This window comes from Lycorma delicatula, chromosome 4, assembly GCF_047948215.1.
Source record: "Lycorma delicatula isolate Av1 chromosome 4, ASM4794821v1, whole genome shotgun sequence".
NCBI classification, from domain to species: Eukaryota; Metazoa; Arthropoda; class Insecta; order Hemiptera; family Fulgoridae; genus Lycorma; species Lycorma delicatula.
Genome location: NC_134458.1, coordinates 216,639,915 through 216,665,625, shown reverse-complemented (window position 1 = coordinate 216,665,625; position 25,711 = coordinate 216,639,915). Strand labels below are relative to the sequence as shown.

Sequence of the window (25,711 nt, the reverse complement as noted above, 5' to 3'; positions counted from 1 at the left end):
ATAATAATTCTTACATATTCTACACTGGTTCAATACAACACATTACTGAGGCCTCTTTTTTGTATGTTTTGTAAGTTAATTAAAGAGTTGGTTGTAGGTAAAAAGAAAAAAAAAATTAAAGAATACAAGTGGTTAAATTTATCTAAAGAAAAGAGTGTATAATATTAGCTGCTGTAGATTTCTAAATGACTGAAATAAATAACATTTTTACAGTTTTTTATTTCATTTACTATTATCATCATTTTTTTTTATAATCATTGTATATTTTTTTACTGTCTACCTCAATATTATAAACATTTGAACAAAAATCTCCATTTTGCAAAATCATACTTACAATTAACATGTTACATACACATACAAGCTAAATACAAAATCAACTTTCATGTTAATTTAACTCGGAAATTTCTTTCATTAGTAAAAAAAGGTAAAATAAATCATTGTAGCTAAAAAAGAATTGAATTTGAGTTTTGAGCTACAAACATTAACATTAATTATTAATTAATAAATATAATAACCAATACACAACAAAATAATTGTGTACTATTCGGCAGTCGTCGCAAACATTTTAATGTTGCACAAAAATGCCACCTCCAACTTGCATATACTTATAAGGCAAAGCTCTATTTCTTCTCCTGAAAAATAAAAACAAAATAAAACTACCATTACTCTGAACATAAAAAAATAATAGACTAATAGTCAAATACAATATTTTAATAGTAGAACTGTGAAATGAACTCCAACACAACTTATAATGAGACTTCCGTAATAATGACTCTCTTTGATCAAATCTAAGCATCATTTTTTTTACTTAATGGGATTGTAGAATTAATAAACATGATGTAATGTAATTATTTTTAACATCACGTAGAAGTTTAGGATAAACAAACAAGTTTCAAAAGTTATAAAAAAAAAAACTAAGAGTTTAATTCAATTTAAGATTTCAATATTTTCTTCTGTACGCAAGAACCTTCAATGTTATATTAATATATATAAATAGTATACAATCCCTTTCCTCTTATTTAATTTTCCATAAGTTTTATAAAATTATCAAAAATTTCTGTATAACTACCACATTGTAGTCATATTTTCCCACTACAAACATAACATATCTAGTTGAATTCCAGTGACTTGTTCTTTGTCAATAGTGACTCTATGGAGTCAAGTATTTCTGCTATATCAATGTATATTTAATAAAATGTGCAGCGATTGATTTTTAACAACAAAAAAGGCTAACCCTGGTGATTTCATTAGTCATTAAAAGCAGTTAAAGTGATGAAACTGCAGTAATAGAACTACTCTGAACAGTTTGACAACAAAAATTCATAATGTAACCCTCTCCTAAAAAAAAAACTTTCTCAGCATAGTGATATGCAAAACATGTGCATAACAAAATCCCTAGATGCTGAGTTAGCTGTGAATTATGCACACTACATAGAGATGTTAAATACTTGAGAAAACCTGTTTTAAGATTTATTGAGTTAATAATCCCGTAACAATAATGCTTAGCCACACATATATGATGAGGCTACCACCAAGGGAAGTTGCAATTCAAACCTACTCTATAACCTCCATATTAGTTTTGATATGCCATCCTGCAAATTTCATTTTTTTTGCAGAATTTAAAGAGATATTAAGGACATTCACTTCACCATGGAAAGTGAAGGATGTGGTGAGTTTATGGTCCAAGATAAGATTGCCAGAATTCTTCATTCAAAAACTGCTTCAACATTACAAGAAATGTGTTGTTGTTAATTGTCTATGTTGAAAAGTAAAGGAAAGTAATAAAAATAGGATGTATACTAAAATTAACCAGAAAGTAAAAAATATTTGTGTACAACATTATAAATATTTCTTCCCACAATTATATGTCAGGTACTTCCTTATTGTATTAGCTCAGACTGAGCCAAGCTTTGTGGCTGTAAATATATTTTAACAAGTGTTAAAAGTGTAAAGTGAAAAGTGAAATAGAAAACACTATCAAACACAAAATAGTACATGTAATCTAGTTTAAATCAAAGAAAAATTCACCCAGTAGAAATGAATAGACTAAGTGTGATGTGATAAGGTTTTGAATAAATTAGCTCTAAGAAATGGGTACTTCATTGTCAATAAAGAAAAATTGAATATTCAAGACAAAGTTCACTCTACATGACCCTTTCTTGTAACTGTTAAAAGAAAATTCAAGACTAAATTTCTTAAAGATAGATAATTTTACTATGGATTACATAGTTTTTCAGATTTTAGGATTTCTTCCTACTTAAACTGTTAGAATAATTTTCAGAATGATTCCTTGATGGCAATCTTATAGTTCAAGTAAACACAATCAACCTTGGTATTTTTCAACTGAAATAACCGAGAAAAATTAATTTCTTAAAAATTTTGTTAATAGTGATAAAATGAATTAAAGAAAACACCAATTAATGGAATGATATCATCTAGTTTCAACTCCTTCAAAACCAGAGTCATGCACATTCTAAGCATACAGAAACTGATGATGAGTATTTTTGGGACCAAAAAGGCCTCCTGCTTATTAATTTCAGAGAACAGGAAAAGTTAATTTCCTGATCTGCAAAACAGGAAAGTAACAGGCTGAATGTGAAAAAATAAAACAGCTTAGTTGCACAATACAAAATAAATAATGTGACCTATATTGTCATTAAGCAGTACGCTTAGGAAAAACTATTCAAAAAGTTTAGTTGTCAAATATTCAACCATCTATCATATAGACCCAATCTCATCCCCAGTGATTTTTATTCATTTTCTAAACCTAAAGAATAATCTGGCTGCAGTCAAAATATTCAGTCTTTTACATACCTATTACCCAAGAATTCTTTACCATTATGAAACTCAATCGTTACTCAAATTTCAAGTGAAATTTGAAGAGTTTCAAGAGAAACATTTAAAAAATGTTTCTCCTACAATGTTTTTTGAGATGATTAATGACAAAAAATCACAGTCGTAAATCTGAACTAAACACTGGGATTATGTAAGCACTTTCCCAGCTACTTTCACTAATGTTTACTAAGTTAGTTGAGTGAATACAGATGAGCATTGTCATACAACATAACCAAACATTTACTCCATTTTCCTTGATATTTTTCTGAATCAATGTAGGATTATCCATAGACAGCAATGTATTAAATTTATTGTTTACTATTTTTTTATTCTCCAGAAAGATAAAAATTCACAACTTTTATATATAAAAAGGATGATCAATTTTTTACTGCCTGTAGCTTGACCTGAATTTTTTCTCAATAATGCTATTGAGCAAGTTATTTCAATTTCACACTAAGTCTTTCAGGATCAATATTTTGTTTACAAGTGACCTACTTGAGAAATCAGCACAAAAAAGAAGAAAACAGCATATTTATTCATTATTTTTTTTTTTTAATTATAAAGTCAAAAATTGACTTATATTTCCAAGTATGTATGTTTCACTATATTAAATTTATAAAAGTACGTTTTCAAGTAAGTGTATGAAGTGTAAAGAAACAATACTAAGAAAAAACAAAATGAAAGTAAAAATTCATTGTAAAGACATTACCTAAATTGCAAACATTATATGAGGGTGAGGTGTAAACTTCTGGACCTGGATAAAAAAACAAAATTTTTGTGGGTACATTTTGATTTATTTTTAACAGAGTCACCATTATGGTCTGTACATTTAGCCCAGTGTTCCACAAGAGCGCTTATGCCAGTTAAAACAACATATATTAAAATAATAACTTCATTATTGCTCAAAAAGCCATTTTTTTATGTTAGGAAGCAAGTGATAGTCACTGGGAGCGAGATCAGTCTCATCAACGTAAAAATTCCTTTGGATTGTGCAGAAAGAACTCAAGATAATCGCTTGAATGTTCTGTCAGCAAAAACAACAAATGCGGCATTTAGATGTGTTTTCCTGATCCTAAGCATATTTACTATGGTATATTAAGGTATGAACAGTTGATCAAATAATTACTCAGAATTACCCAGCTAACAAATCCATGAAGGGATCATTCATCCATTCGTTAATAAATGATATGCATTTTCTCAATAAACATAATATTTATAGTTTTATTTTAAAATGTCCCACTTTTTTTTAGTTTTAGACTTTCTAGAACTTTATTATAAATCCTCTTTCATATAATGCATGCCAATGAATAGGAGATTACAGCATGGATTTACTTAGCTATTGTAATGAGTTTTGATTTTAAATAAATTTAAGGATTTTTTTAGGTTTATTGACAATTTATATTTTATTGACAATTGTATATTTCCATTTAATGTTAATTAAAATGTTACATATTCTGTAAATATTATACTAAAGGATGCAAAGACTTGACTTAAGAGTAAACTAATGAAAAATGGAATCATGTGATGCCATCGAGAAATTAAGCAACAGTATAATTAATTATTCTTTGTATTAACTCCTGCTAATAAGAATCTAATAAAAGAACTCTAAACTACATACACAATTGGGGAAAAGGATATGCAAAAAAAAACATGTAAAATATGCACATTAACAACAAAAATTGTACAAAATATGCACATTATCAACCACAATTAAACAGGATTGATTTCTGAGCAGTTTATTAGCAAGAAATTTTACCAAATTTCTTTGGTATTTCTTTGGAGCACTGTCAAATTTGAAATTTACCTTATATATTTTTAATCAGTCAGTTTTTAATACAACTAATGATTTAATGTTGTACTTTTAAATTGTTTGTAAAACTTCAGTTACCTTACTGGTCGCAAAAATATTTTTTCTCTAGGAAATTCAGCACTCCCACTTGATTCCAAAAATATATCAAAACATGTCATAACTTGTAATAACTGAATGGTTAATAACCATGGAGCAAGTTTTGGTGTTGAGCACAATTGTTTACAATATACATTAACTTCTCTCTCCATGTCCTGTTCAAAATAAATCAATTATATTATAAACATATACAAAGCAAGAAAAAGTTATTATGTAAACTACCTGAAATTGGTGGGTCAATTGTAAAACTATTACTAATTCATGTAAAGTTTTCAGAATTTTGTGGCGATAAAGTTTTTATTGTATATTTATACACAAATTCCTAATTAGGTTTATCAATTTAGCAACTGAAAGTAAAGCTTACAATTGTAAAATACTAATACTAATTACACTCTGAAAAGTTGGTTTTTAATCACTGTGTGAGATAAATCTTAGAATGCCTTCATATGCTGATAAGCCAGGTTCTGCTGACATCAACTACACATACTAAAGTGAAATGTAAAGAAAATAAACTAATGTTTAAAATTCATTAAATAAATTGATTTTAGAAATGTATTTAAAATAACACATCCAAACAAGCTTTTAAAAATGAAATCAATTTTTTCCTATGCAATGTGAAAAAAGAAGTCTCATGAAAATTATACTTTTGTGTGTTCAAACCCCTAACCAACTCACACAAAATGGAATAATTCATCTTCACTCACAGAGTAAGTTAACGATGGATACATCCCATATTAATCAGGCTGCATCCTTGTGAGTCATCAATTGGCTGTCAAATGTGGTAGCTCAGGCTGACAGCTCAATAAATTGATAAAGTAGAATTTAAAACTGAAGAACGGAACAAAATGTTTAACATTTAAAAAAAAAATTTGACTGAAATAAAGGGGAAAATTAAATACAATAATCAGCTGGCATTAATTAGAGTCAACAAATTGAAGATGCTCTGAAAATTTTCAGTTTGGCAATAATTAAGACTCAAACAGAGACAGGATAAGAATTTAAATACTAAGATATGGAAAACAATACACCAAAAGGTGGAGAATTTTGATAGTTATACAGTAAAATTACAAAGAATGGAAGAAGCAAGGCAGATATTAAAAACAAATTGGCATAAGGATAGTATTTATGCAGAAATGAAGTCAGCTAGTATTATATAATGTAGATCAAATTAAAAAATTTTCCAAGTTGAAAATAACATGGGTTGATGAAATACAAACAAAGAGTGCTGAACACAAACATAAGAAGAGTTTACAGCAGAATCTTCTAGAGACAACTAAGTTTTTGGGTCAGCCATTAAAGACAATTAGGAATAATTGATTTTAATTTGCTCATAGAAAGAAGTTAGAAGGTAAAGACTGCAGAGGAAGCGGACAAAGAATGGGATTATTTAAAACTGATAGCCAAAGACAAAGGATGCACTAATTATGTTCAAGTTAAATGTTTAATCCATAGCAGACTGTAATGAAGAACAATATGAAACCAATCAAGTACATGAGGAGTAAAAAAAAATATACCTTAAGACTACGTAAAGTTTATTTTTCAAATAACAAAGAAAAGTATTCATTACAATCTAAGCAGTGGACTCTTCAGCGGAACAGGAACACAACAGATAAAATTTATTTAGAAATCATTTTTTCAAATTATTTAATTTATTTATTTCACTAAGTATAATCTGAGAAAAACAATTGTACTTTCAAATGAGCAATAAATAACTACAACAATCTTACAAATAAATTTGCTGAATTTCATTCAAAAATTATTCACAGCATAAAGTAAAATATGGTACAGATGAAATATCTTACCAAAACCATAAAAAACACCAATCAAAGTGAAATTATGAAAAAAAAAATTAATACAGGTTCTATTTGTAAACAAAAATGAATTAATTAATGATGTTAATTATAAAAATTGTATTAGCCTTATTACCCTCACTGATTCACTATTTGTAGCATTAAGCAACTGGCCAGACCAATGAAGCTGAAGCGCAAATAATGGAGGCGAATCGGGGAAGTCACACTTCAATGCACAAACAGCATGCATTTGGGCTGTGGCAATTAAAAAAAAAAATCATAAATAGTACACTCACTAATAAAAACTTAACTTTAAAACTCTAAATATTATGATAAACAGATATATTTTTTAGCAATGTTTAAAACTTCAATGATACATCTTTTTTTTCAAATTAAAATATAAGGCAGCATATATTAAAAATTAATTTTTTAGTAGAGGCAGAGTTTAGAATACACAGATATAATTGGTTGATTAGAAAGAAGTATACAACTTAGGTACATTAAGTTAATGAGAACCAAGTACACAAAATAAAGACGAATAATAAAATACATGTTAACCACACTACAATCCTCACATTATCACTGATAATTTTGATGCATGATAAATTTGGCGATTGATGATTATGATGCATTTGATGGTTCTGATAATGGTTTTGATGCATGATGATTTAATGATTGATGAATCTCATGCATGATGACTAAGAATTTTGATGCAGAATAATTAAGAGCTTTGATGCATGATTGGTGATTTTGAAGCATTATGATATATTGCATGATAATTTCTTGATAGACGATGATTTTGATGAAAGATATTTTCATTATTTGTTTTATGAATGATGATTTTGATGACTGATCAGACTGCTGATTTTCACACTTGATGAATGATGATTCTTATGCATGATCATGATGATTAATGTTTTTGATGATTTTTATGATTGAAGAATTAAACAACTGATGTTTTTGATGATTATCTTGGATGATAATTGTCAATTTTGATGCAGTACTATCTTGATGATTGTGATTTTGATGACAAGTAATAGATTATTGATAACGCATGAATTTTGATTAATCATTTTGATGAATGATGATTTTTATGATTGATGATTCTGACGGTTGATAACTGATTGATGATAATGATTGACGTTAAGCAAAATTTTATTATGTACTACAAGATTACACAGAATAATTTAAAATTATTCATCTATTTCATATACTTCTGTATATATCAAACATAAATGTATAATGTCCTATCATACTGATGGTATTTACGTAAAAGGTATTACTGTTACTTTTAGGAAGTCACCATCAGATGTCATCAATGACTTTGATACTCTCCTTACATTTACTATGTAAGAATGTAGTGATCAAATCGCACGAAGTATTTTTTATACATATTCTTCTAATATAATGACCATGTAGTGATCATTTATTTATATTTAATATTTAAATACACAAAATATAGTTAATAATTAAAAATTTACAACATTATAACAATAAATAAAGGAACCTACCTGACCCTCTCAAAATCAAAGTTTTGTAAAATATATCAGAATCACTAAGGCAGACAACAGATAAAAGATGTGCAGAAAAAGGTAATGAAACAAAATCTGAATGCACAATAGACTGCCACTGTGTAACTGAACAATTTATCTTTGTTGGAAAAGAGTTTTGTATTGCTGGCGGACAAGAGAGTAGAGTTCCTCCCTCTGAAATAACAAAACAATGAAAGTAGAAAATTTTAACACATTTATAGCAAACCATATCACACCATACTTATATAAGTCTAATAAAATAGTTTTTATTTATCAGCACAATAATAAAATTAAAATTTAATAAGAATGTTAAAGAGAAGAATTACCACATAAAACATAAAAAAAAGTTAATTTGAAATTTTCTGTAGACTTACCTACATGGGTGCATTCAGGAATCCATGTTTAGAAGGCAATGCAAAAAAAATGTCTCTTCATCATATGTGGTGCACTGCCAGAAATATTTAAATAAAAAAAAATTGGAATTTGCTAACAGCTACATTGATGCTTTCTAAACTTTTCCCAATAAAATATTAGCTATTTACTAACATCTCAAATTTCCAGTTAGTACACAGCCAATCATCGATCTCAGGTGAATTACACATCTAAAGCTTCAGTTTTTGAACAATTCAGTTTCCTGAATTCATGTTCCTGATGGTTCATGGACTATAAACACATTTTTTTCAAATACAATTTTTTATAATCAAACAAGATCTGATTACATCAATTAAGGTTTAATGCTATCTATCATACCAGTTAGTCTGCTTTCCAATCTATTTGTATTTGTGTGTGTTAGCAACCTCACAATTTTAGTTATTTGGTAAGAAGCCTATGGAGATTAGTTATCTTAACAGATTTACTTACAAAGAGGTGATATAGAGGTGTTTAAAAACTAACATTTTTTTAAAGCCCTATTTTAATTATTTTCAATAAAACAAACTAATTTTTTTATAAATTATTTTCACAAATAAAATTAGTACGTTAATGTATTAATAAAAAAAAATCTAATTTCTATAAAAAGCTTGATAGTTAACAACTTAAATAATAAAGTAAAACATGAAACAAACAATGGTATCATGTAATTAGTTAGAATAGGTTTTTCATAAACAAAAAACATTTTTTTACAAATCCAAATATAAACAATAACATGACTATAAACATAATTACAATAAATTTAACAGTAACAAGAAAAAAGTAGTAAAAGGTAACACTCACCCAGAGCTTGAACTTGTTTATAAAGTTGAATACGAGAACCAAGCCTCATTTTGATAGCATTTAATATACCAGGTAAACAAGCTTGACTAATTGTACTTTTTGGTTCAACCTTACAGTCTTTATCAGCAGTTATAAATTCCAAACCACAAATACGTTGAGCCCAGATGTATGCTAATCCTAACTGACTACTGTTATAACCATCAATGCCAACCTAATAAAAAAACAATAACAATTAACCAAAGTTACAGACATGTATAATTTTTTTCAAAAATACTAAATACGAGTTTTAGCCCAATCAGCTAAATTTTTCCAGAAAATGATGGGCCTTGTGATTTTTTTCAGAAGTTTCACATGCCTAAAACTTCCATTTTATTGGTTAAAATATTCCCAAACTTACTATTGAAGATAGTAATTTTTCTAACTTGAAAATATATTTCTTGTTGTCAGGCAATTGTTACACTAATTAATTTTCAAATAACATTAAAATATTTTTTCCACGTAAGCAAATTGCATGATAAAAACAAAATACATAAATTTACAATTTGGTTTCCACTTTATTTAATAAAACAAAAGAAAATTAAAAAAAAAAAATACAAAGATAATAAAGCATTTAAACAGTTGGAATCAATGTTTGTGGAAGGAAAAATAATCAAGAATAAATTTTTCTCAACACAACATTTAATGTGTGACTTATCCCATCAGTTTAAACTAAGTATACTTTCAAACTCAAGGATCCATCTTTGTGTTTTTGGATAAACATTTTCAGGGCAGTCCATCCATCAAAGTTATCAAATGGATTAAAATGTTTTAAATCAATGTCAATTTACTGTAAATGTAAATAATCTTCAAAAGATTGATTTTGTTAATGATGAATATGTAGTTGTTTTTTATCAACATTTAATGCTTACATCACAAATGGATTATATACTAGTACAAGCTTTTAAACAGGTTTAGTTCCTTCGTAAAAACTTGTGTTCTATTTACTGGTGAAAAAATTATACTGTATCAATTTTCTGTTTTATTTTGAAGTTTATTAAGCTAGAGATTTTAATATAAACAATTAATACACTAGAGCAAAATGAAGATACATTTTTAACATATCTTTTATTCTGAAAGCTCAAAATGAATTCCTTTTTATCCTACAAATGACTTGCAAACTCTTTTAGGGAAAACTGTGAAAGTGAGGTGAAATACTTTATCACTGAATTTCTTTAATAACAAAATGAACAATAATATAGATTTTTTCTGTATCATCAACAATATACACACATATATTTTAAAGTGTATCATAGTGAACTAAAGTTTATTTAAGTTACAACAAGTTTATTTATTCCATGATTATTTATAACAACTTATTTTTATTTCTTAAGCAGGATTCAACAGGTTTTAAATAACTGAGGTATTTTAATAACACTAAGTGATTGAATAAACTTCATAGGACAATACTGAAAAACAGCATGCTGAACATGAGCTGAGAGGACTAATGTATTAGTATTTGTGTACGGATGTTTGTAAATGAACATAATTTAACATCATTTATTTATAGAGTTACCTTAGATGTGTTTCTTTTTCATGATGCCATTTTTAGCTGTTTTCGTATTTATGTAATTAATTTTGGTTTATGCGATTTGTTTCTTCCTTTTGCTCTTGTAATGTAATATGCTTTTAAAAATGTAACATATGAAAAAAACTATAAATTTGATTAACAGATATATAAATCTATTGGATAACAGATGTCTTACCTGTTTAAGTTGATAATGGTTAGCGACGTTAGGGCTTTCCAATCCCTTGTCATCTGGAAACAGATCAGCCAAAATGTGTTCACCTGATATCAACTGGCTGCAAACAGACAGGTTTAAGTTTTATAAACATGATTTAATTAATCTTAATATGTTTTTAATTCAAAAGACAGAATTGTTTATACATTATTTTTAATAATAATCAATTTAAAAATAAATATTTTATTCAGATCAACATTTTATTATCCACTTATACATTACACAAATCAGGAATTAATAATTATGCTAAACTATTAAAAAAAGAAGGAACCGGTTAGAAGTTATTATGACATATTCAGGAACCAGGGTAAAACCCTTATCAGATATCACAAAATACAAATAAGTTAGAACTAATATTAATAAAAATAAAAATCAACTTCAACAAATAGTGCTATGCCAGTACAGGACAGTATAATAGTAAGGTGCCAGCCAACGCAAATTAAACAAAGTTACATGAAGTTAGTACCTCAACCAACCACTAAGCAGCTCAATGGGATTCCTACATCTAAAATGGGATCTCAAGAGCATATAAGACAGAACATCTCACAATCATACCTCATCTTGAGTTCACTAAAGCATATATATGTATCTAAACATCTACAAAGTATTCTTATATCATATTTTTGTATGTCACATTTTATTGTTGTATTATAATTTTGTAGTTTAATTATTATTATTATTATTGTAGTAAAACTTCTATTACCAATTTTGCATTGTTTGAAGCAGGATTTGTATTACATAGATCAGAGGTTTTTTTTTGGTTTAACTTGTGTGGGCTGGCACAGACTACAAAAATAGTTGTTTGTTGTAAATACTTTTACTTTAGTTAATAAATAAAAATACAATTATTTGTAACTTTTTCAACAAAAATTAATTTAAATGCCAGGAAAACATTTTTGAAAGTATATGTTTGGAGTATCGCTTTATATGGAAGTGAAGCTTGGACAATCGGAGTATCTGAGAAGAAAAGATCAGAAGCTTTTGAAATGTGGTGCTATAGAAGAATGTTAAAAATCAGATGGGTGGATAAAGTGACAAATGAAGAGGTATTGCGGCAAATAGATGAAGAAAGAAGCATTTGGAAAAATATAGTTAAAAGAAGAGACAGACTTATAGGCCACATAATAAGGCATCCTGGAATAGTCGCTTTAATATTGGAAGGACAGGTAGAAGGAAAAAATTGTGTAGGCAGGCCACATTTGAAATATGTAAAACAAATTGTTAGGGATGTAGGATGTAGCGGGTATACTGAAATGAAACGACTAGCACTAGATAGGGAATCTTGGAGAGCTGCATCAAACCAGTCAAATGACTGAAGACAAAAAAAAAAGTAACTTTTTAGTACTATTATTTGTTAAGGACGGTTTTTATTTTTTATAAATATTTTATTTTACAATTTTTAGGAGTATCTAGTAAATTTACATATATAAAATATGTATTGTGAAATCTACTAAATATCTCATTTACTGTAGTCAGGATTGGGAAAATTTAAAATCATTGTTCAAAAATTCTTTTAACTTTCTTCACCCTGTTTCAACATCATATTACAAAAATCTAGAAATTGGTTTATTGACATGAAGATTGCACTCACCAAAAATCAAGTTGATTTCTTCATTTGTTACAGAGAAATTAAAAAAATAACAGGATTTAAAAGAAAAATTCAAAAATCAATTTTAACCCTTGAAACTCAGAATGAAACTCAAACAATCTAGAAATTGGTTTTTAGATATACATATTCAATCAGTTCAAACCCAGCTCGCACAGTAATAGACACTCACAGTGCACATTTCTTGAAAGTTTGTGCTTCAACCAGCAAATCTCCACTACATTTTATATATATATAATGTAGAAATATGTTATGTTATGTAATGTATATATATATATATATATATAATATATAATGAGGTCTGTAAATAAAGTAATGAGACTGGTTCAGAAAAACTTTTTATTTACAATCCAATTATACATGGACTCTATTGGCTTTGAAATAGTTCCCTTGGGAAGCTAGGCTTACTTCAAACGGTTTTCCCACTCATCATAGCAGTATTGGAACAGAAATCAGAATATCCTTCCTTCAGATGGTCAGTTACATTTTTAAAAATGTTTTCTACTGTTCCAAAATGGCGTCCTTTGAGGTGTTTTTTAAAGTCAGGAACAGGAAAAAGTTGTAGGGACATATTGATTTACAGTCTGTCCTGTAGCCAAAATCTCTTTATGGACAATGCCATTACTATCGAAGAAACAAATTAGCATGGTTTTGATTTCAGATTTGCTCACTTTTGCGTTTTTGGGATGTGGTGACTTTGAAGTGTGCCACTCCTTGCTCTGGCATTTTGTTTCTGGGTCGTATTCAAATATCCAAGATTCATCAACAGTAATAACTTTTTTTTTAAAAATCAGGATCAGTTTCAATTTGCCCTAGAAGATTGGCACACTTACACGTTCTTTTTCTGTTCAACATTGTTGTAAGGCAGAACAAAAATCGTTTCACAAAAAGTTTGTTTACATCTCACATGGCAACATACCAAAAATATTAATACCTAATATAAATCAGCTGTTCATATAACCATATGTTTACTAGTAACTTTACAGTGTTGCCTCTTTGGCTGCAAAAAAAAAACTAGTCTCATTACTTTATTTACAAACCTCGTATATATATTGGCTAATCATATATTTTTTCAGCCACTCTATAAAGTACAGAATTAGAGAACATTCTCACCTTTACTTTTTTTGCTCATTATAGCACTGTCAGGCATAAGCCCATCTTCAGTAATGTTTTCTTTAAAAATTTTCTTCTTTCTTTACATTTACACATAAAAATAAAATCCAATACATTAAAATCTATAGAACAGATATTTGTTCAGTCAATAAAATTATTTTAAATTTAAAACGTTATTAATATTTAAAATTTCCTATATGTCATCTGTATGTTAAAACGGTAATGTACTGATTATTTGATTAATTAAAATTCTTATCAATCAATTACCAACTTAAATAATATTTATAAGGATGTCCCCATCACTTTCTGTCTGTAGATTCATGAGGCTGAATTTATGTTTATACAACATTTTTCTAAAATTTCTAATCTTTTATTAGTTACATGTCCAATATTTACTTTTTCAATTATTTCTAAATTATTTTCCAAACTAGTTGGTTATATAACGTTTTTTTTAAATTAATAAATGTCTGCTACATACGTGAAACATATTTTTTTTTATTTTTAAATGATCTGAAATGTAGCAGTTCATGTAAAAATCTATGATAATGAGGAATTAATAATAGCTAATGCCTTTAAATTTAATCTACCTGATAACAATACAAATAAAATTATCAAAAATATTATTATTGATACCACAATGAACATTAGCAGAGTTAGCCATAAAATTTCTAAAAATTACAAAAAGTATGACAAATTATAAATCAATTTTTAATTATAACAATAATAATATGAGGTATCACACTAGATTATATCGATTTAGACCATTTGCATCCAAACTTACTGGTCTTCCAAAGATACATAAAAAAGATAACCCAATATGACCATTAATTTCAAATCCGCTCCTTCTTACTTTAATACTAAAATAATAGATAAAATACTCAGATTTAAATTCAATTAACCTAATAAGTAAATTATAAAAAATGGGTACGATTTAGTTAACAAATTAAATAGTTTAACAGTAAATGAAAATACGAAAACGATAAGTTATGACATAACTAACATGTGCCCTAGCATCCCTATAGATCAAACTGTATGTATAATAAGAAATAAATTGAAAATTAATAATGAAGGCCCAAAGTTTACAGATAATTAGATAATATTATAATTATCATCAGAAATATATGTCAACAAAATTATTTTAAATTTAACAACAAATTTTACACACAAGATAATACTTTACCCATGAGATTTTCATTAATGGCTGCTATGGCTGAAATCTATTTACAGAAAAACTTGACAATAGAATAGTAGATGGGATTACCGATATTCATAAAATTCAATTATGGGTTTCGTTGCATTGATGATATTTTGGTAGTCTATGAACCTGTTATAAATAATGAGCACTTAGTAATTTAAAAAAAACTCAATTCCTATCATAGTAATTTAAAATTTACCTTCGAAACTGACAAATACAGAAAATAAATTTTTTAGATGTTAAGATAGAAATTAGTAAAAATAATAAAATTATAACATCTGTATATAGGAAACCAACAACTAACAAAATAATTATTAACAGAAGTTCGAATCATCCTTGGACATACAAAATTAATACATTTACTAACATGTTAAGTAGAGGAATACATCACACATATAATAATAAAGAAAAACTAGATTTGGAAACAGATATTATAAAATTCATTGCAGTAAAAAGTGGATATAACACAATATTAATTGATAATATTTATAAAAAACAGAAATTAAAATCTAATAATAAAACAATGTTGATACCCATAAATAAAAAAAGTGTTGATGAAAATATTTATATAAAATATTCCTATACTAACATTACTGAAAACTTGGTTAATGTTTACAATGACAAAAAATATAAAATACCTTACAGACCATACAATCATATAAATAAAACACTTAAAAATGCATAATGATGATAATGGTTTTAATAATTTGTGTGGAATCTATAAAATAACATGCAATGATTGTAACAAAATTTATATTGGGAAAACTATCAGATTATTTAGGGCAGGTTTGCAGAAAATCTTAGATCTTATAAAAACAATAAGTTAGGGTGCTCCAATCTTGCAGACCATTTAATAGTCAATTAACTATCAGTCACAGATTCAGATATAAATTTAAATATAGTAGAAATTGTAAAAGGGAGTGATAATAATAAAAAATTAAATACTTTTGAAAAATATTACATATACAAGTACAGACAAAAGTTTAATTTTATTAATGTACAGACAGAATTTGAAAATGACTTTCTCATCAAAATCACCTTAGCAGCACATTTATATATTTAAAAAAATTCAAATAACTTCAGTACAGTACTGTATGTGTGGCTAGACACATAATAAGAATAATTTTTAATATTTATCACTACATATTTTTATGTTATAATTTTAATGGTTTGAATTTAATGTGTGATTTGGAAGAAAAAGTTTAACTGATGAGAGGGAAAACCTCGAAAGCGCTATTAGAAAAAAATAATAAGTATAAGGTAAAAAGGATTATAAAATTCTGTACTCTTAGTGGTAAATGGGTTTTATACTTTTGTCTTCAAGGTATTAGTACAGAGGGGAATATGGACAAATGCAATAACAAAAGAATTGTTTTTGCTAAGTTTAAAACATATAAATAAATATATATACATATTGATACATATACATACACATACATATTGATTTTTTGAAATAAAATATACCAAAAAACCTTCTCAGTTACACTAAAAAACATGGGTAAAAGTTTAGTAGCGATAGATCAGGGTAGTTTTCTGTTTATCCCGAACAAACAAAAACCCTCTTCCTCTTTATATAATATTATAGATAATTACTTTAATGTAAATTTAATTCTATTATGTAATATTATTCATTCAATTGTCTCGAATTATTCAGTTCAAACCCTATTCACAGTTTCAATTCATTAAAAGTTTGTGCTTCAACTGGCAAGCCTCCACTACTGTGTATATATATATATATGTGTGTGTAAATTTTTTTTTTTAAGATGAAATATATCCAAAAACCTTCTCAGTTACTCCAAGAAACATGAGTAAAAACTTAATTCCGAAAAATCAGGTAGTTTTTTATGTTTATCCCAATAAACAAAAACCCTCTTCCTCTTTATATGATAGTATAGATATTTATTAATATTATTATATAATTAAAATATGGGTAAGCCTACTAAACACATTGCTCAAATTAGACAGCAATGTTTATAGAAAAGTTGCCAAGAAAGGAATGATTGCTTAAGTTAAAATAAAGAAAGAAATGAATGAATATTTCCTCAGAGACTTCTGAACAACGAGAATATATACTCTCACAAATGAGAATGTATAACTCGATTCTTACGGAATGGAAGTCTAGAGTCATGCTTATTGTGTTAGTTTAATACAAAAACATTTATCAAACTAAACGCAAGAACAACATTCTCACCACCTCGAATTGATATACAAGGAAGGAGAGTTACCAGAAGCTATACTCATAAAATTTGATGACAAGACTACTGGTCTTAAAATGAAAGATGTTGATGGTTGCATAGCCATATCACCAGTTTGTAAAACATTCCAAGCAACAAAGGGATATGGAAATGTTGAGCACAGAATGCTACCTGTAATATGCTAGCTGTACAACTCTTGACAGGGCAGTGATAGATCTCGGCAAGAAAAATTTTGCCAACAGGCAGATTTATGTTGCTCTTAGTCAAATTAAAACTTTAGAGGCATCACGTTTTCTGATTTGGACCCAAATAAATAAACCACATGATGAAAAAGCTGTGACAGAAATGATGAGATGGCGTAATCTATCCTATTTGACAAGGTTTGCAAGAACCCAGTTAAAGAAGTGTTTATAATAACTATAGAATATTATTTATTGTTAAACAATATTATATGTTACACATTGTTATTGCTTCATACAGAATGATGTCGGGATGGGAGCTTGTATGACTATTTAGTTAATACTGTAAAATTAGAATTTATTATTGCATAATATAAATATTTATATTAAATTTCGCAATTAGGGATAGACAAAGAAATGCCATGAATATTTCCATGGAGATTAAACAACAATAATATAGAATGTAATTAATATCCTAGTCATACAGGGAGCAGAGCAACACAGTACTGGTGTGAACAGCCGGAGGCTAAGGGTGTCAAACCATTCAGTTTTTGTTATTTTACTTAAGATTATAATTGGATTTGGTTAAAATTTATATGGGAGCATTCAGAAAGAAAGACCATTCTCTTTCGATTAAAAAAAATTATCAAAATCAGTTTACTAGCATCGGAGATATTGCAAACATACATAAATTTTTTTTTTAATCGAATTGATAACCTCCTCCTTTTTTGAAGATGTTTAAAAAGTCATAAAAATTTACTTTATTTTGCATACCTTCCACAAATGCTGCTTTGCGCTTCAACCAATGTAACTTTTACTTTGATTGACACAATATGTAGATTAATTAAATACCAAAATGTCAAGTATATACTATCACCACCTGTAACAAACAATACAATGAATGGTATTGAAAAATTATTATTTCATTGTGTATTATCAAATATACAATATTATTTTCAAAAGTTAGTTTTACAAAATCAAAAAATAATAAATTTTGATCTTAAAATAAAAGATTAGACAAAAAAATATTTTTCTTAATTAAATTTTTAAAAAATACTCAAAATAAAATAATACTTAAAAAGGAAGTACAAAATAATTTTTAAAAATAGGATAATAAAAATATAAATTAATAATAATGTTATATCTGCCTAATAACAATAAAAAATGTAACAAACGTAATTTATTAATTGTCTTTATAATTTAAAAAGACACAATTTAAAAACAACAAACTTTTTCTTTTAAAATACAAGAATTTTATTTTAATCTACATATGAACCTAAAGCTCTCACTTAAATGTTCTCAGCTAAAAGAACACTATATTAATTATTCTAAATTAAACTTAAGTGAATATCTAGTGCATCATCTTTAGCAGGCCATCAGTGAACCAACTCTAAATATTAATTAATAAAATTATAATATAAAATATCATTTAAGCACATATTCATTTTATAATGAAAAGAAAGATTAAAATTAAATGCATACTTTTTAACGTAATAGTAATGTTAACACTGAGAGGATGTTTCATTAACAACTGTTTTTTGCGTTCTTCATGTCTGTCAGTTCTGGATTTCTTCCTATGATGACGTTTACCAATCTCCTGTAAAAATATGATAATGTAGTTAGATACATTTTATTAATAATAAAAAAAAAGAATGAAAATTTAGTTAAATATTTTTTTTTTAATTTTGGTATTCTATTTTTTTTTTTTGTTTTCTCAATTCCAGTCTTGCCTATATTGAAATTCTGCTGAAAACAGAATTATTAATATTATTACATTTTTAATTTATACATCGTTTTATTTCATTTGCTTTATTTAAATTATAACATCACATAAGGTTTATAACAAGGCCCATGTACAGAGAATTACAATGGTCTTATTGAGCACAAGTACATTAATTTATGTGTTTTGTTTTAACCTCCTCAATACAAAAAAAGTTACTTTTTTTAAAGCTTTTTCCTTTAAATGAACTACGAGATTAGGAACTGGAACCTGAATTACAACCATTACTCAAACTGTAATTAGCTAATCCCCAGAGAAATCAGAGATTTTAAAACTTCTTTATGATATTCAAGCCATGGCATCAGTGACCAAGCAGAAATTCAGTAAAAAAAATCATAAAAAACGAAAGTAATGAAAAATTAAATATTAAGAGCAACATATCCAATATTGTAAAACTATTAAGGTACTAAGTAAAATAACCGAAGGTACACAAAGTAATAAATACTTCAAAATCTGATTGTCACAATCATCCAGAAAAACAGATAAGTATAGAGAATAAAACAGATAAGTATAGAGAAATTAGAAAAAAATTCTTTTAAATATTTTAATGAGTAGAGCACTTATGAGCAGAAAAACATAGACAACGGAAAATCAAAGCGCAGAATGAAGACTTGAATGTCACAGAAAGACAAATAGATAAAAGTTTGAAATGAAGAGATTGTAGGATGGAAAGGAGAAGAGAAAAATTTTTGATAATACCTTCTAGAGACAAACTAGATTGGTGGTTACATATTAGGGCATCTAGGTAAGTTAATTCTAAAAGAAGTGCAAAGCATAAAAAATAAAAAGCAAAACAAAACTCAAGGAAAAAAAACACATATCCGAGTAGTAAATACAATGAGGTTAAAAAAAATTGCACAAATAAAAAGGAATCAAGAATAACATCAATCATCAGCTGACTGCAGATAAATTTTTTTTAAAATTATAATATAAAAAATAACTTCAATATATCAGACTTAGCAGGAAAATTATTATTAATAACTTGTGTTAAAAATATTATTTTACAACTAAAAATAATTTGTATTTTTCTAACTATAAATGTAATCATTGCTATTTTATGATTTAAAACCACCAAGACTTCTCATATTAAAAATTTAAACCAACCAATATCATAGATTTGTGGCCGTGCCTTTTATGTGTCCGTTGCTATTATATGGATTTGAAAGCTACTGTGACTACTGGTGTTCTTTGGTGGTTGGGTTTCAATTAACCAGAGTGGTCAGAGTGGTCAGCCTGAGTCTGTTCAAGACTACACACTTAGTGGTACATTTACAATTACAAACCAGACTGCGCACAGATGCCTTGGCATATCTGCAGAGTACTGTTGACATCATGTCACTGTGCTGTTACTACTATGTAACCTGGTATACATCAATAAATAAACAAATAAATATCAGACTTAACATATCAATATGACATATTACATAACTACAGTTATTCAAATAAAACATTCTACCTCTTGATTATCAGAATCTGAATCATCTTGTGAGAGATCATCTGAAACTGTTCTATGTAATCTCTGAGCTTCTTCTTCGTCACCCATTACAGTTACAGAGATATTTTTATCTGTTAAACAAACAAAATAAAATTCTCTAAAACTAATTTTAAAAAATAACAGTAAATTTAAAATTCCATTCCATTTTTTTTTTAATTTCCTATGTTATTCTTATAAATGAATGCAGTCCATCTCATTCTTCACAATTATCTTGATTTCGTGTTTAATTTTACACAAATTTTTTCAACTTTTACATGTTATCAAAGAAATTGATTTTTTTATATTTGCAGAAAATCTTATATTTATATATATATAAATGAATGTTTATATGTTTTTTGTCCCGTATGTGTTCCTATGCCATTTATCTGGTTGTGATGAAACTTTGGTGAGTTCTTGTGGGCAGGCCTGCAAAGGTTTCTAAATTAGTTTGAACCTGCTAGGTGGTGCTGGGGTCGAGATATTTTGAAAAATTGTATTTACCGTCCAATTTGGCTCATATTCATTATATATATTAGTTATATGAAAAGAGAAATTTTTGCAAAAACTATACCTGCTAGGTGGCGCCAGTGTCAAGATATTTACAAAACAAACAAATATATATACAGACTTTCTTCTTCTATATATATATAAAAAAGGCAATATTTGTATGTGTGTCCACTGTAGACTAAAAAACTACTGGATCGATTTATGTATAGCAAAATGGGAAAGGGGGAAAAGAACTAGGGAAGTGGGGAATTAGGAAAGTAGGGAAATAGGGAAAAAGTGAAAGGTTAAATTTTGTGAAGTCCCATAATGTTCAGTTTTTTAATGTTTTATCAAACTTTCAATTGTGTTAATTTAATTTATATATATATATATATATATGCTCAAATCTAACAATAGCGAAACATTGCCAGTCTAGCTAGTAAGTTATAAAAATGCAGTAATTCAGTGCTTGCAGAAACTAGCTGGCTTGAACAGAAAAAATTAATACTACTGCACTAAAAATAATACCATAATATCCTGCATTTTGAATATAAACTGATCTAGCCAAAAAAATAAATTTCAACAGCTTACTCTATATTAAATTTAATTTGCAATGTTTTTCATCAATAATGTAATTTTTTTCTACATTTTTTCAATAATTCTTAAATGCACTTCTGTAAAGAGAGTATGATTTAGTGATTAACAATTTTGCTTAAACCTAAGCTTAAGCCTATAATTATTAGCTTAATTAAGATTCAGAGGGGAAAACTTCTTCAATGGAGTAAAATTTTTCCATAAAATAAAATATTTTTTCATGGAGTTCAAACATTTTTTAAGACTACCTTACAACATGAAGCGACAATTCACTATTTCAATAAGTAACATGATACAAATAAATATATCTCTTTCTATAAGAAACAATGTAATAAGCATATCAATTCTAATCAGATTATTAATTTATATTTATTAATGTTTACATACACAGACATACTCCACTTCAACACTTTTATAATAAAAAAAAGAAGAAACTGAAGTGGTTTCCAGATAATCAAAGAATACACAAAATCTATTAAGTAATTAAACAATAAATAGTAACAAAAGACACCTTTTAATTTACATAAAAAGGGGTCTATGCACGCACGTGTGCACAGACACACATGCACATATATAAGTGAATGGGAAAAAGGTGATGAATGAAAAGAGGATTAATGGGAGAAGTGTTTAGAAAGGACTAAGCGAATCAATCATTCAACAAATTAACTGACTTAAGGTAGTAAGTTTCCATTTTTGGAAATTATGTTAATATGAGTACAATGGGAAAAAACTGGATGAGATTATTACAGAAGTTTACTTAAAGAAAAATTCAGGAAGAGAATTGAGATGCAGGATAGGATGATTTCGGCATGTTAATAGGATGAGAATTAAGACACTAAGAATATTTAAATGGTTGTTGACAGGAACAAAACCAAGGGGTAGCTGCAGAAAACAATAAGGTACAGCGGGAACAATAGATGCAAGCTAGAGGTGCAAGGATCTGAAGAGGTGACAGAAATTGAATAGTGAAGGAAAGATAAAATTGTGAGTTATGGTTCAGTATCTCAACCGTCAACATTAATAAACAGCAATTAAGCTTTTCTACTTACCACAAGCTTCACGGTGGGCATCAGCTTGTACGTATAAGAAATAAAGAGGATGTGGCAAGAGATAAGCCATCTGATGTAGTTTATGTCTTGGAGCACTGCATAGACCAAGATTTTCCTGAACGGGTTTTGTAACCTGCCAACAATTTTGTTTTCAGTCAGAGTATACACATAGACAAAATTATTACTATTAAGTTAATCATCTAGAATAAATTGTGAATCAAAACAATTTAAAATTTCCAATGTTGGATGAGCAACAAAATAACAATGCATTGTCTTGACTTCTGATGCAGATTACTTTCACAAAAAAATATTCAACCAGAATATTTAATCCAATTCATTTATGCCCACCGAGTTAATTACCTGTGTCTTTAATATATTTTATAAAAAATAACAGTCAATAACTTATCTTTTTCAATAATTTATTCTTGACTGCATCTCATTCACCAGGTATATATATGAGTAATGACTGGCGGTCATTGCAAATCGGCTGATTTTGAGTTCTCCACCAAGAACTCTTTTTTCCTAGTAAATCCTAGTAAAGGCAGTTACTTTCATACAGATTTGAATACTAGATTGTAGATACTGATATTCTTTGGTGGTTGGGTTTGAATTAACTACATGTCTCAGGAATGGTTAACCTGAGACTGTACAAGACTACACTTCATTTACAATTACATATCATCCTCACTCATCCTCTGAAGTAATACCTTACGGTGGTTCTAGAAGCTAAACAAAAAAAAAAGAAAAAAGGAAAAAGAGGTATGTGTGTGTGTGTGTGTGTATATATACATATATATATATATATATATATATAGTCAGATGTTACATAAGAAGCCAAAAGACAACGAATAACAATTTCCACATATATTACAAGAAAAACTTAACAAAATTATACTTCGCAGATATTATTCTACATATAAAAAATACAAAAATAATGTGTACATACAAAACCAATCCAACAATTTTCCAAAAAACAACTACAACAGATTATACAGAATCAGGGAAAAGTAACACATCCTTAAAATTTTCAATACAACAATTTTAACAAATTATACCACAATATTTAATCAACACACTTACAGCCAAAGTAATCCTTAAAGAAAAGATTCCTACACACCATAAATAGGCAGTAATTAAAATGATACACTGATAAAAACAGATAACACCACAATGATAATCATTAATGTAAATATAGCATGCAAACTGACATGTTATCTTGTTTTTACACCACTGCCCAAAAAGAAGTGTAATGTATTTAAGGTGTATGTATATGATTGAAGATATGCAAGCAGAATGATCCAAAATCTCCTCTAAAAAGGAGTCACAGGTTGCATTGGAGCTTCGACAGTTAGTCAATTCCTACACCACAGTAGCTGCCACGCCCGTGCCTAAGCAGATTGGTTCACTGCTGCCAGTCCAGGCGCCAGCAGCCAAAATTAAGCGGACCACTGTCAAGGTCGTCCCAATAAAACCTGGTCCGGGGGCTTCGTCAGTAGCGACAAAGCTAACCCTTAAGAAGGTTCTAGACCCGAGAAGAGAAAGGATCCAAATCTCCCAGGTCACAAAAACAAGGGACAATGGTGTCATTTTGGAAGTTGGAAGTTGCAAGTGAGCAGCAGGTGAAGCAGCTGCTGGAGGCCGATGTTCTGGTAAAGAACGAGCTGAAGGCTCAGTTGCTGGCTGGGCAGAGGCTGCAGATACTGGTGTATGATATGCCAACAGCAACAAGGGTACAGATGTCCTCAAGGCCATGCATGGTCAAAATCCATTATTGGATATGGCCGTCGAAGATTTCCTTCAGGAAACCAAGGTGGTTTGGCAGCTTGGAAAGAAGAAGCCCCAAAGAGTCACTGGGAGTTGGAGACCTCACCAAAGATCTGACAGTTCTTGGTGGCCAGTGGAAATTTGTTTTTGGGGTAGACCTCATGTAGGGTCGTTGACCATACAGGGGTCAACGAACATATAGAAGTTGCCTGATGCTTTAAGTGTCAGGGCTTTGGTCACACCTCTCTCTGCTGCAGAGCGCAGTCGGAGCTGTGTGGTCACTGTGCTCTTCTGGAACACAGGGCAGCCAACTGCGCCTCCTGTACTTTAGTGAAAAGCAGCAATGCTGAACACCAGGTCGGGGGTAGGCAGTACAGGGCATATAATATTACTCAGGTGAGAGCTGTGAAAAATACAACTTATAGCGACACCTGAATTGGGGGAAGCCTTTGAGGACAAACTCCACCATGTTGAATTGCTGCACCTGGGGCAGTTAAATCTGCATCATTCCCGGACAGCCACCAGTGAAGCCATGAGACTCCTTGAGGAGTACAACCTCGAGGTCCTCTTGGTCCAGGAGCCATATGCGGTATCAGATAGGGTAGTTGGCTTCCACAGGGTGAATGTTATTCATTCTCATGGGGCCAGCCACTCTCCACGATCATGGTTGGTTCAGATTCATAGTGTCTTCTGAATGTCCAATTGGTCCAATGAACAATTTATTGTCGTGTGAATCACAAAGGTACGCTCGATGTTGTACTAGTGTAAGGATACTTCCAGTTTGGATGGAGTATCCATGACTTGCTGGCGAAGTTGGGCAGGATTCTGGACAGTCTGCTGGGCACCAGAGTGCTGGTTGCTCTGGATGCTAGTGCCAAGTCTCCCGCCTGGGGTTCACTACTCACTGACCGCAGAGGTGCTGGTCTCGAATAGTTCATGGAAGCCAGGAATCTCTACTTGATTAATGATGCAGAACAACCGCCAACTTTCTCTTCCGAACTGGGTGAAAGTTACATCGACATCACTTTGGTGATGGACTACTTGCTGCAAAGTACAAGTAGTTGGACTGTCTGGCCCAAGGCCAGTATGAGCGATCATAGGTTTATAACCAATGAGATCATTTATGGAGGCGGTCTAAGAGCTCCAGATTCAGATTGCTATAACCTAAGGAGCCTGGATCAGTACAGGCTGCGGCACGAGTGCGCAGCTGGCAGGATCTACAG

At 29.0% G+C, this 25,711-nt stretch overlaps 1 protein-coding gene across 2 annotated transcripts in view; it reads right to left on the bottom strand.

The window, feature by feature from the left end:
- Window positions 1-201: 201 nt before the first annotated feature.
- thoc5 (THO complex subunit 5) overlaps window positions 202-25,711 on the bottom strand; it is a 64,225-nt gene continuing 38,715 nt past the window's right edge. The window contains exons 6-15 of one of the 2 annotated variants that reach the window (XM_075365198.1): window positions 22,725-22,857; window positions 20,578-20,687; window positions 18,824-18,938; window positions 18,116-18,221; window positions 11,018-11,114; window positions 9,276-9,486; window positions 8,043-8,237; window positions 6,668-6,786; window positions 4,724-4,896; window positions 202-632 (exon numbers count right to left, since the gene is read on the bottom strand). In XM_075365198.1, coding sequence (XP_075221313.1) covers window positions 566-632; window positions 4,724-4,896; window positions 6,668-6,786; window positions 8,043-8,237; window positions 9,276-9,486; window positions 11,018-11,114; window positions 18,116-18,221; window positions 18,824-18,938; window positions 20,578-20,687; window positions 22,725-22,857 — 1,326 coding nt within the window. In that variant the 3' untranslated portion in view covers window positions 202-565. Of the gene's footprint in view, window positions 633-4,723; window positions 4,897-6,667; window positions 6,787-8,042; window positions 8,238-9,275; window positions 9,487-11,017; window positions 11,115-18,115; window positions 18,222-18,823; window positions 18,939-20,577; window positions 20,688-22,724; window positions 22,858-25,711 lie in introns of those variants that run through there. The other variant, XM_075365199.1, reaches the window with a different exon arrangement.